This window comes from Panicum virgatum, chromosome 4K (assembly GCF_016808335.1).
Source record: "Panicum virgatum strain AP13 chromosome 4K, P.virgatum_v5, whole genome shotgun sequence".
In the NCBI taxonomy this organism is placed as follows: Eukaryota; Viridiplantae; Streptophyta; class Magnoliopsida; order Poales; family Poaceae; genus Panicum; species Panicum virgatum.
Genome location: NC_053139.1, coordinates 39,288,782 through 39,302,271, shown reverse-complemented (window position 1 = coordinate 39,302,271; position 13,490 = coordinate 39,288,782). Strand labels below are relative to the sequence as shown.

Here is a 13,490-nt window from a genome sequence, read left to right as displayed (position 1 = left end):
AAGTTCCATTTTTCATTAATGCTAAAATTTGAATTGTTATTGCCAACTTTACTGCTTTGTGGATGTGGATGCTATTTGTAGACGGGCGCTATGAAACTTGGCAAAGATGTAGTGGTGCTTACCCAAACTTCATCCTCCGGATCAGTGGCCTTTTTATCGCAGTCTTTTAATGAAGAAAAGGGTGTAAGTATTGTTCCAGTTATTACTTTTATTTTAGTATATCACTCTTTTGAGGATCTTTAAAGTTGACATTGGATGATTTGTTGAAGAATGTTGAGATCCCAGTGGTTACATATCGGAAGGAAGGGCAACACATGGAATTTGATTTGAGTATCCAGTCTGAAGCTACCGCAAAATATCACCTGAATGCAATTAAGAATTTTTCACCCTTTACCAAGTACTACCTTGGAGAAAAGATAGGGCTTTTTGGTGAACAAGACACTGGAACTCAGATTTATATATGGAATTTAGATAAATGGGGCACAAATTACACCTTGGAGTGGCATTCTGGGAAGTCTTCTGAAAATCCTATGCGCAAAGGTCGTGGAGACATACTAATCCGTTCGAGACGAGTCAGATCACGTCAAGGACAGTTAAGTAACAAGGTATGACTATAACTTTTCATCAATAACCTTTCAACTTCATTACAGTAACTTGTAATTCGCCATAGCTTTGTAATGGGCTGCTATTGCTATGATGTTTTGTAAATATACTTCTTGGAAGCTTGGTTTCTGGTAGCTTATGAGGACTTAGTGATAATCCTACTCACACAGTCATATTGAGTACTTAGAATATTTTACATGATTGTGATTTGGAAGGAACTGAATCATTATCTTTTGTAGAAGTCATGACCAGCAATGATTTTTAATTTCATATTGTTGATTCTTCCTCTGCAATCGGATCACATCTCTTTCATGTCATACTCATAGGTGCCCTTGGATTATTCTCTTCAATCCTATTTGGAGGTTATTATTGAGTTGCATGCACCAACCAATTCAACCCAAAAGCTTAAGCTAATGGGGGAGAGGTGGGAAATTCACTTATATTCCAACACTCCCTCTCACGTGGAGGCTCCCTCAGGCCTCAGACGTGGAATAGGAGCGAGCATCAATTATTTTATTTAATTGCGCTAACCAGGATTTGAACTCGAGACCTCTAGCTTTGATACCATATTGAGTTGCATGCTGAAGCGTCCCCTCAAAAGAGAAGACTTAAAAGTGATACAATATCAGTCCCAGGTGGCTGATAACACTTTTATTACATCAGATGGTACATCACCGTACAACTCTACGCAGAAGTGGGCAGTGAAGCGCCACTATCGCGAGGATAACAACTAACACCCATACAACGATATTAACTATGAAGAGGGGGTCATCAGAGTCTTGCGCCATACGGAACTTCCTACGGGTGACTCTATCCACAGACAAGGTTGGGTGCAGGACGGAACCACTACTCAACGTCTTCGGGAATGAAGTCCGGATCTTCCTCTATAAAAATTAAGAATGGGGTGAGTACAAACGTACTCAGCAAGTCCAACCACACCCACAGAGGGGGTATAAACAGAATATAATGCATAGGGTAAACCAAGGATAAGGCTAGGGTTTAGTATGCGGAAAGCTAATTTTTATGCATGGATTTATTTGAAAGAAAGGGGTTTTCAAAAGTCATTATCTTACACTGAGTAACACGTAGGGTTGATCCACACAGGATCCAAGTTTTAAACTGCTACCAGACTCCTCATCCGCCGTAGCACACGGCACAACTGCCGGACACTTTCCCAAAACAACTCACGCTAACCCATCCATTCCCAGAAGAAACACTAGTTATGTGACCACACCGTAACTCGCCCAGTACCGTGGGCACGGCTATTCGAATAAATTTTTAACTCTGCAGAGGTGTGCAACTTTACCCACAAGCGGGGTACCGCAACTCGATCACCTTAGTGTCGGCGCAGATCCCAACAAAGCCATTACCCACCTTAGCTAGACCTAACTAGCCATCACGGGATCCACCAAGGGATCATTGACCTATCACAGAGGTTTTAACCGGGGCATAAGTCACACAGAGCTAATCCCTTCTCCTTAGTCACCCGTTGCTCTCAGCCCTCCTGATGGCTATCAGACTAACTAGTGGGGTTTATGCTAAGCCATTGCCCATACAACGGTCGAGTGGTTTGCACGATAGTGGAGTTAGGTGAGATGACACACCAACTCGGTCCTTAATTGTGACAAGATGGATATCCTCCTTCCTTGCTCAACCACACAGGCACGAGCACCCCATTTGGCAATTCACACAGAAGTGCCATCCATCCTGTCTAAACTTATCTTTCGAAAATTCCACGTTTTCCCTTCCCACACACACTCACGCATTTTCTTTATAAAACAAGTTGTACCGTGTATAAGGTCCTAAGTGTTCTAGCAGCGATTAACGTCCAAACAAATCACATTCATACATTAATCTAGGTGGTCAAGGAATGGTTATAACAAATCAAGGGGTGGCTATCCAACCATATTTTTAATAGGCAAAACATATGCAATTTTATAAAACAGGCCAATAGGTTGTGTTTATAAAAACTAGGACAAAATATGCATCAAAGGGCGGAATTGAACTTGCCGTTCTCAAAGCCTTCCGGGAAGTCCTGATCGAGGTACTGTCCTTCGGGTTCGGGGTCGCAGAATTGGTCCTCGTTCACTTGCTCACAGTACTGCTCGTCGACGGGTTCTCCCTCGTTCACGCCGTGATCTACGATGCATACAAACAAGCACACAATCAAGAAAAAGAAATAAAAGTTTTATCATTGAGATTGAATCGGAAACAATTAAGATATGGAGATAGGAGTAATATTTTTGGACGGTTTCCTAATGGCATGGCCAAAACTATGTTAGGATTGGCGTGGTAAAGTTTCAGATCGATCGGAGATTGTTTGGCGCATGAAATGATAGGCCGAAGAGGGGTTTAGGGTTAAATAAGGATTCAGGGCTCATTTGTAAATAGTTTTGGAATAGAAAAGGACTTAGTTGTAATTTCTAGAAATATTTGGGGCATACTAAAAGGTGTAGGGGCTTATTTAGTATTAAGTTTATATGGTGGAAGGGTTTATTTGTGAATAAGAAAAATAGGAAGGTCTCTTTTGTAAAAGCACTTGAGAGGTGGGAGGGTTCTTAAGAATTAAAAGGAAAGGCAGGGGCCTAAAGGCAAAATTGCCTTTCTTCCTCCCCTTCCCCTCGCTGGAAAACAGAGGAGCGGCGCGGGGTCGCCGGCGGTGGCCCTCGCCGGCGGCCTGGGCCTCGGGGGCGGCCGGGAGGAGGGGGAAAAGGGGCAGCAAGGCTCATGGGGTCGATCCCCGATCGCAGCTCGGGCGAAGGCGGTCCGAGGTGGCCTGGCCACGGCGGGCGGCGGCGGGCCTAAGCCGGCGTCCCGGAGGTGCGGCGGCGGTCAAGGAGAGGGGGAAAAGCACTAGGGGACCCTGTGGAGTCGATTCCCCCGCTCAGCTTGGGCAGTGGTGGCTTGTGGACGGCCCTCCACGGCAGCGGGCGGTAGTGGACAGAGAAGCTCGCGGCGGCGGCACTACAGAGCTAGTGGGGCTGGAGGTGGCAGAGGTGGTTGTGGTGGCCGTGGGCGGCGGCGGGGCCTATTTGTAGGCGTGGCGAGGCGGTGGAGGGGTGGGACGTCGGTGGAGGCCGGCGAGCGGCGCGGTGCGCCTTTAATGGCATTCGTCGTCGCGACGTGCGGCAGCGCGATTCGCGGCGGCGACGCGATGGTTCGGGCAACAAGGACGCGCAGAGAGGACGAGCACGTGGAGGAAGGGGGGCCGGCTGTTGTGTTCCTGCCCGTGAGCAGCGGGGCTCGGGCAGCGAGGCGGCGGCGCTGTTGCTCCACAGTGCGGCTCGGCGGCGCGAGCGGCGAGGCGATCAGGCGAGGCTTGGGGGCGCGTGGAACACGTGCTGCGCGCGCGGCGCGTGGGCAGGCGGGCAGGGCGGCCGTCATCGGTGGGCGGCGAGGCGAGCGGCGCGGCCACGCGGTGCACGTGCGCACGCGTGGGCAAGGCGCGCGTCGAAGTGGCGAGGGGCTCGGCGTGCAGGGGTGCGTACACGCGCGCGTGGACGGGAGCAGGGGTGCGCGCGGCAGCGCGTGGGGCAAGGGCGGCGGCGAGCTGAGTGGCGCTCGGGGGCGCGCGGCAGAGGAGAGGGAGGAAGGAGAGAGAGGGGGAGGAAAAAGAAAAGAGAAAAGGAAAAAGAAAATGGAAAAAGAGAAAGAGAAAGAGAGAGAGATTCGCGGCGGCGACTGTGGCCGGACGCGCACGCGCGCCGGTCGGGCGTGACGCGCGGGTCAAGGGCGAACAGGGAGACGGGACGGCGATGGATTCGGATGTCGGGATCGGGTTTTTCGGAAGATCGGGAGATCGGGCGGGAAAAATGATTTGAGCTCAACGACGAAAAACTTTTGAAAAAATTTAGTGCGTGATTTAATTTCGTGAATTTTTGGGATGTTACACATGCACCAACCTATTCAACCCAAAAACTTAAGCTGATGGAGAGAGGTAGGCAATTCACTTATATTCCAACAGTTATGTTCCTGAATCCTCGTATGAAGATTTCTGTCCAAGGGTCTTTGGTAAATGTTCATGTTGCATATTTGTTTTTACATTATGTTCTATTTACATTCTTGTTTTTATTTGCTAGGTTTTGAACTTTGCAGGTCAAAAGCCGCCCCTTGGCAAAGACTCTTAACAACACTTCTATTATGTCTGGTGAAATTATGGGAATGACTATTGTATTAACTCTCGGGATGAGCAAGGTAGAATGTGAGAGAATGAACTGCGGAATTTTTTTGTACTGGCATGGTCGTTTAATTGAGGTGAGATTATCTATTCTAGTATTAATAGTCACAGTGCATGCTACAGTAGCCTTGGAAAGTGAATTGTAGCATAGCCTGTGTTGAGCACGGGAAATACATGTCGAATGTAACCTTTATTTTCAGAATTAGCTTGAGCATTTTTATTTGTAGTTTTTCTTTTATGTTGCATGCTATTTGCACTCTTTGGCTTTTGTATTCTACAGTATTATAGTCGTATGATATCTAACCTCTTCACATGTACACATCTTTTCACCTCAACTTTTGATTGTGTTTTCATTTTTCAGCCTTACAAACGAGTTGGAGGCCAAAAGCATAGTGCGGATACAGGACGTGGGCTAATAGGAGTTGCAGATATTACAGATCTCATTGTATATCATGGCTTTACATTGTTTTTTAATGTGCTGTTAAGTTCAGTTGTGTCTATCGAATCAACTTTTTCTTTTGCAGGACGAAGAAGATGGCCATTCATGGGTTCTCAACAATAAACAAGGATTTAAAGACTGAGATTTATGCTAAACTCGAGGAGTGGCTTGGTAGGAAAGTGGATGAATACTGGGATGCAAAATATGATAATCTCAAAGTGGTATGGATTTGATATTTTCATTATACTGGAATATTTTTAGATAATTCTGTGCTTTTATATTCATATAAGTATAAAAAGAACATTAATGGATCAGGTGTTTCTTTCCAATCCTTGCTTCTATTTAAGCATCAAGAGATAAATGATTTATACACTAAGTTATCAATGTAGATGATTTATATCATTCTGAAAATACTATCATGTTTTCTTTTGAAAGTGTTTTTCACTCTAGTTAACTTCATCCAGAGAGAAGAGGGGCAGGACTACAAGGATAAGGATGAATGGGTTCAGTGCTACAGTGTCGTAAATGGAGAGTGTTGAATGCTCCGTTCGGCTGTTGGCTCCAGCTCCAGCCCAACAGTATTTTTCTCTCACACCACTCCAGTCACCAGCTCCAACTCCAGCCAGCCCAACAGTATTTTTCTTTCACACCATTCCAGCTCCAGCCTGCCGAACGCAGTGACTACATAGCTGAGAAAAATGTTGTAATTATGTCATTGTGCTCTCCTTTATATCACGAGTTTTTTAAATACTAAATGCATACTAGATGCACTAGAACACTTTTACTTGTGATACCTTTTCTTTTACATGCTTTTAAAGCAATTTTCTGCTCTCTTATGATTTACCATAGACAATGCTCATAGATGATTAAATCTACTGCTTTTATTTTGGCATTGCATATTTCTTGGCTACGAATTGCTTGGAAGTCATTGATCAATTCAAGTTATCTTTGAAGTACTCTTGCACCATTACAGTTACATAATTTTCTCTAGAGAACAAAATGCAATATATAGCCTCAATAAAGCTTGTAAATATGCTTGACCTATTTATTCTGATATTTTTGGGCATATTTATACGTTGTCAATCTCAATTTCAGGTTTTGCTACATGCCACCCTTCAATGGGAAATGTGAGGTTCCAAAGAAAAAAATGGGACGTGGCACCATCGTTGTAGGTGAGAAGAGATCTGGTTATGAAGAGCAAAGTAGGGTTGCCCAGAAAGGAAAGGCAGCAAAAAAGGAACCGTGGTCTGAGAACATTGAGGTTGAAAGGACTAATCAACATGAACAACATATGAAGGTAACTAAAAACTGAGACCGTATAATGCAATTTTTATGGTAAAAACCATGGAAGTAAACCATGTTTGGGAGAGTGTCCAGGGTATCCCAGCAACTATCAACAAGGGAAAAAATTCTTCAAATGGCACCCCAGTAGTGCACACAATCAGCAGTGACGATGGTATGGACTTTGTAGTTGAGACCCCATAAGTTTTTTAATTGATTATCTTGCATAAACTTGAATCCCGTTTCTGCATTTTTTTTAAGAATTCTTTCAGATGATCTTGAATGCACTTATGCACCTCCTCGCGAACCGAGGATAATACCTCTCGCCCTATGTTTAAGAGATTAAGAAGGGGGCCTCCAAAGTCAAATGAAAATGCATGGTAACTAGACCGTCTTTTTTCGGGGTCAATCAAAAACCACCAGCTTTGTTCTCCTAGATTTTGATCTCTCTAACTTAGTCCCTCTGTTTTTTCACTCCCAGCAGGTAAAATGCTTTTGCTTGGAGGCTGATACCTTAGGTGGTGTTGAAATGCACTACTGGAGGAGCGCAGCAGTAGTTTGTAATATATTACAGGCTTTTGAAATGCACCCTGCCTGTTTAAACATTGCATGCTTTTGTGTAGTCCCAAAATTCAAACAATCACTAGGCTATCTTGTTTGTAAATATAGTGGATCAGCCGTTTCTCCATGCTCTCATTGCAGTTTCTCAGGCCATAAAAATGTGTATTTCCGGCCTGTAAAGCCTGCACTGTTCGATCAATGGATGGAGCTTGGACGCAAAGCAATTTCTTTTGGGGTGTTCAGGTGTTTCAGTGTCCTCTCATTCACAGGTAGGACCATGTAACTTTTTTTTTTACTTCATGCCAGAACTGTCATTGCATTACCAGTTTACCACTTGTTGCTTTTATAGTGCTGAGCTCCAATGCTTGTTGCACGGCGTGATGTCTTAATGCACATATCTGGATTGACACTTTTCTTGAAAACAATTCTTCAAAAGATTTTATAGTGGCATAGGAATTCTTTGGCCATCCAATACATTTCATGTTGTTGCTCAAAAATACATTTCATGTTCTTGGGTCACAACTCGAAACATGAAACACCATCAAGAACCCAACCGTATAATTCTCTACTTACAATCGCCGCCGGACGCTAGGTTTTACGGCAGCGTCTACTCGGCGAACTGCTTGCCCTCGAACGTCTGCGCGAACATCCAGTCCGCCGGCGCGACGCTGTAGGCGGTGACTGTCCGGCCCCTCCCGCCGGTGACCTCGAACGACAGCGGCTGGCCGCGGAGGTCGGCGTCGCACTGCCAGTTCTGGCCCCAGTTCCGCCCCATCGGGATCCACCCGGTCCTCGACCCCTTCACCTTCACGGCGGCCACCTCGCCGTCGGCCGCCACGTTGGTGATCAGCACCTGCAGGAAGTGCGCGCTGCCGGTGAGCGTGAACCGCATGCCGCCCGCCCTGTCGCAGCTCACCCTGCGTCACCAACATTCACCAACTGCTCAGTTGCATCATATTCAGAAAACAAAAAAGAATAAAGCAGCATTTGATTATGGTGGCGAATGCCGATCATAGTGGAATTGCCTTTTTTTTCAGACTTAAAAATAATGTTATCAGTAGAGTAGGTGCTAGTGGCAGGATAACTTAATTTTGTATTCTGAGACAAAAAGGATACTTGCTGTATACTCTTGCAGCAGTTGGAACACACTCATAGCATCTGTCTGAAAACGGGGAGGGTGCTCATAATGGACAGCACAGGTCAGATTTGAAAACAGAAAAGGGAGCGGGCACTGACTGAAAGCTGATGTTTTTCTCTGTGCTTTCTAGAGTCTGACGCTTCCTACAATCCTATCCATCGGCCAGCATTCCAAAGTGGCTTGAGACATCCACCGCATATTCTACGATCCAATTCTAATCATCCAACATCATTCTGGGCTTTCGCAAAAGGCATGCGCTGCTCAAGAATGATAACGAAGCCATGTGCCATGGCTTTGCATATTCAGGCTCAACCAAGTTGAAGTATGATAATTTGCCGGGACAGACAGACCCAATGAGCAGCGAGCAGCTCCATGGTTCTCTCGAAATTTGTTTGTTTTCTCCTATTAAGTAGCATTGCTAACGCAATTTCGATGCGTGGTTCTTCAGGGTAGTATTTTACTGCCAAAAATGTGAATCTTGGACAAAGAAAGAAAAATGGAACAGCGAGCAGATCAAGATGAGGCATGTAAGGTACCTCCGGAACTGCACCGGCACGATGTCTGCCTTGGCCTTGGCGACGCGGAGGAATGCGGCCTCCGACAGCTCGAGGTGCTCCCGGGGGAAGTTGCACCAGCCGCCGGCCTCGTCGGCGACGCCCATGTTGGCGGGGCAGAAGTCCGTCGCCGTCACCACCACCGTGGGGCTGCCCCGGAGGCACCACTGGATGTGGTTCACGCACCGGAGCTCGTAGCAGCCGCCGCAGCCGCCGCCGCGCCCGAACAGCGCCGCGCTCAGCCCCGCCGTGTAGCGCCCGTACCTGAAGATGTCCAGGTCGCCGTACCCGCAGGCGCCGCCACCTGCAGGAAACCACTGCAGCTTGACTTCTTTCCGCATGTAGTTCAGCAAAGAGAGAGAACAGAAAGCGATGCAGAGATGGAAATTCTTGGATCCAGAATCTAGTCCCCCCCCCCCCACCTTTTCCAAACAAAAGGGTTCCCATTTTCTGAATTTTGTGAGAATTGAAATGTTTGAAGCAAAAAAAAATCGCTGTGAAATTATGGCGTTCCAAACGGGCGTTTAGCCTGGATCAAAAGCCAATCTTTCAAGAGCAGTTGCAATGAATGAATTGCCTGCCAATACTATAGTCATGATAGAATTTACTCACTCTCCATGAGCTGTGTAGACAGTAACAGGATAATAAAGAAAACCTCACACTGTACTAGCTGTACTTGTACGTGCTTGCCTACATAAATTATAACTTGTCGAAGCACCCATTCAATGTGCCTCAACTACAGCTTTCTCAAAGGTCACAAATTTTCAAATCCCATTTTCTTTTGGCTGACACCTGACAGGGACAGCATTAGTGCCGCAGTACCTTTCACAAATCAAGACACTAAGACAGTGCTGCTCTCATCTGCTAGGAGTACTACTCCTGAACATGCTCGGGATGTCCAAAGCCAAGAATCACTCGAATCTTTCTGAAGGAAGGGGAGGAAGTTAAGTTCCACGTTCCATCCCTGAATCTCCCCCTCTGCTACTTCTCCGTATCAGTTTCTCGCCAACCAACTCGCCGGGATCTGCATTCTGCACATCACTAAGCACAATCTCCTCCTTGCCCATCGATTCGTGTTCGCAGACGGCATTCACCTTCTCCATTATTTTCAGCGAAAAATGGGGAAGCGTCCGCAGCCCACTCGCGGAAATGCAGAAAGGCCGGCAGGGGGAGAAGGGTGAGGAAGAACTCACTGATTGACACTGCTGGCTTCCCTGAAGCTACATTGCTGCTGGTACGAATACGGTGGTGAGGAAACGCAAGAGGCGCGTACCGTCGTTGAGCGGGTGCGGCTGGAACTCCTTGACGTAGGTGGCGGTGCCGAGCCTCCAGTCCTCGTAGCCACCGCCGCCGAGCCGTACGCCGCCGCCGAAGCCGGCGCCGGAGAGGACTAGCAGCAGCAGCAGCAGCAGCAAGAGCAGAGGCAGCGACCCCATCGTGCCGCCTCCCTCCCTTGGTCCGGTGATCGACCGGAGCCGCTTCTGGACGCCGCGAGATGAGACGAGAGCAACGGCGAGAGGGGAGAATGAAGAGCCTTTCTTGGAGGTGTTCTTGGACTGTCTGAACTGAAACGTGCAGTGTGCGTAGCCGGTGATGGGAGGGGAGGAGACCGGAATGGGGGGAGTCAAAGGTGACAGAGCTGGGCACCAGGCGAGGACCGGCGGGTTGTGGGAGAAGGGGGAGGGAGAGGGAAGGCGAGGCCGCTTTTGCCCGCCCGCCCGCTTCCTTTCTGCACAGGCTTTATTGGGATTTGCAGCAGTGTGGGTCAGGAATCAGGAGGGAGCAGCCGCGGCGGCTGCCCTTTTGAGGACCTTGCCCTGACCTGACCGGGGAGAAGACGGGGCAGGAGTAGAGGGCTGACCGCGAGGAGAATTGTCTTTTGCACCGGCGCCCTCCCGGAAAATCAGGTCACCGGTAAACGCAAAAACACAAAATTTTATAAAGAAATTTTGTTAATTTGAAGTACTAAATAAAATCTATTTATAAAATTTTTTGTATGAATGGGTTGTAAATCACGAGACGAATCTAATGAATCTACTTAATCTATGATTTGCAACAGTGATGCTACAGTAACCATCCGCTAATTATTAATTAATCATGAATTAATTAGTATCATTAGATTCGTCTCGCGATTTACACCCCATCTGTAAAAAAATTTGTAAATAGACTTTATTTAGTATTTCAAATTGGTATGATTCCATCGCAAAATTTTTTTGCGTTTACACGCCGACGAACTAAACACAGCCCAAAGTAGCGGTTTCTCACATCGGCATCTCGTTGATGGAGTGATTGATCCAGTTCATCCTCGAATCGAGATTCAGATATTGGCCATGTTTAGTTCCCACTCCATAAATCCGTAAACACAAAAAAAAACATCACATCGAATGTTTGGACATATGCATGGAGTACTAAATGAAGTCTATTTACAAAACTTTTTGCATGGATGGGCTGTAAATCGTGAGACGAATCTAATGAGCCTACTTAATCTATGATTTTGCAACAGTGATGCTACAATAACCATCCGCTAATTATGGATTAATTAGCATCATTAGATTCGTCTCGCGATTTACAACCCATCTGTGCAAAAAGTTTTGTAAATAGACTTCATTTAGTACTTCAAATTAGCAAGATTCTTTTGCAAAAAAATTTTTCTTCAACTAAACAGGGCCATTGCAATGTTCAGAGTTCAGACTTTGCAGTCCTGTCTGAATTGCATTTCATCCATTGGCATCCTCACGAGTATCATTTTTCCTGTTGAAGGCGTTAGCGTGGGAACCTCTCGATCTGTATGGACAAATTCAGAGATCGACTCAGTGCGATTTCTAGATCACAAATTGACCGAAAGTCACAAGATCGTCAATGATCCTCACGTTAAGAGTTTTTTAAGAAGACAGTCGATGACGTGAGAATTTTATTACGACATGAGGACAAGGCAAAGGTTGAAGGAAGAATTTAGAAGATCGAAGCTTAGTCTTTTTCTTTCTTTCTTATTTTTTTTCTTATCTTTTGCATTCTTCGTTTAGAAGTTTAGAGTCTAAGAGGCTGGACTAGTTTACGGTTGCCCGTAACTTGACTTCTGTACAGTCGATTTTGGGACCGCGATCCATTCAACCATTCTTTTTCCGGCTCATAGCATCCGCCTAATCATTGACGTCATAATAGGGCAAACACGGCGGAGGCTGACAGGCCACTGTCCCTCATGTCATCTCTCACCTAGTCGAAGCCTAGTCGTCTCGCTCCCCTACTCCACTCAAACAATATATCAGCATATGTTATATACAAATATATAACAATTTTGTGTAATGAAAAATTTATTGATTAGTTTTGTATCAAAATATGATAGAGAAAAATTCTAAATATAAAAATTCCATAAAAAGTCGGATGAGAATATTTTGCGATAAATTTTTGAAAGAAACATCTGAAAAATTTTCTATATGAAAAAATTATGTAGCTAAAAAATCGGAGCAAAAGAATGTCAAGCAGAGAACTTGGAGATAAAAGTTTGAACACAAAATTTCAAGACAAAAAAATTCAGGAAACAAAAAAAACTGGAACAAAATTTTTTTTCAAGAAAAACATATAACACACAAAAGTTAGCAAAAGAAAATTCAGAAAAACTTAAAAAGAAATAGAAAAGACGGAACAGAAAAGGAAAAATGGAATAAAGAAGTGAAACTGGGAGGCGTGAAGGGAGCTGTAGCGCGTGGCCCACCGGCCCCCACGTGCGCGGGCAGCAGCTGCGTCGACCGCGTGGAGCGCTCTGCGTGGTCAACCGTAAAACCAGTTTTCGGAGAATCTAAGTACTCACGTAAGTTTTTGGTTTTGTGGCCAGATATTTTTTTTAGTCAGTAGACATTCACCTGTGAATGTTCAAGACCGAGGTTTTCAGTTAATCTAAAAAATCCATTGGCATCATGTTTTCTAGTGGCGACGTGTGCAGCTGCAGACAGAGGCCCTGTTTGTTTCCGCTTTTCTGGACTTCGCTTTTCTGAGAATCAGGATTCTGAGATAAGCCAGCTGTCTGGAGAATCGGCTGTCTGAATATGCTGGGTGTTTGGCAATCCTGATTATTTTGAGCCGATTCTCTGAGCTGAGTGGTATAAAGTCTGAAATACCCTTGAGGCTGAGGATATCTCATTTGTTTGCTAAATACGAGCAGAATTCAATAATTCTTATATTTTTTTACAATCTTGACTACATAATTATATTACTATTAGGTCAAATAGATTAATATCACAATTAGCCCAAGAGATGTACCAGCACTAATTTCTAAACATTGAGTACATAAATGATGGATACAACTAATTTATAAACTAAATCACGAAACCATAACGGTAGCGATCGCATCACGAAATGCATTCATATCGACATCATCTCCAGTACCACCATCGTCATCATAAGTGGGATGAGGACTATCATCTTCAACGTCTTCTTCAAAATGCGGATCTTCTAAGTCACATTCCCTAATGAAATTGTGAAGGGCCATACAAGCAACTATAATCTTGGACTGCTTGTTAACTGGATAACTGGGCAAGTTCTTGAGAATGCGCCACTTCATCTTTAGAACTCCAAATGACCGCTCAATCACATTTCTAAGGGATGAATGTGCATGATTAAACACCTCTTTCAATCCCACTGGTTGGTGACCATGACGCCATTTGGAAACATGATACCTTTGTCCCTTGTAGGGTGCAAGAAATCCTTTTCTATTAGGGTATCCAGAGTCAACAAGATAAT

At 45.3% G+C, this 13,490-nt stretch overlaps 1 protein-coding gene across 1 annotated transcript; it reads right to left on the bottom strand.

Annotated features, from left to right (window-relative positions):
* Positions 1-7,471: 7,471 nt before the first annotated feature.
* Positions 7,472-10,592, bottom strand: LOC120703945 (expansin-A16-like). The gene is made up of 3 exons (XM_039988155.1): positions 10,027-10,592; positions 8,736-9,057; positions 7,472-7,978 (listed from the first exon to the last, which is right to left on the bottom strand). Exons 1-3 carry the CDS (start codon positions 10,187-10,189, stop codon positions 7,669-7,671), a joined length of 795 nt encoding a protein of 264 aa, XP_039844089.1. The 5' UTR covers positions 10,190-10,592; the 3' UTR covers positions 7,472-7,668.
* Positions 10,593-13,490: the final 2,898 nt, after the last annotated feature.

Excerpts from the sequence above, each read along its gene's own strand:
- LOC120703945 (XM_039988155.1), bottom strand. The coding sequence starts at position 10,189 with ATGGGGTCGCTGCCTCTGCTCTTGCTGCTGCTGCTGCTGCTGCTAGTC. Across the intron at positions 9,058-10,026 it reads GCCGCACCCGCTCAACGACG|GTGGCGGCGCCTGCGGGTAC; the intron begins GTACGCGCCTCT and ends GGTTTCCTGCAG. Across the intron at positions 7,979-8,735 it reads GTGCCGGTGCAGTTCCGGAG|GGTGAGCTGCGACAGGGCGG; the intron begins GTACCTTACATG and ends TTGGTGACGCAG.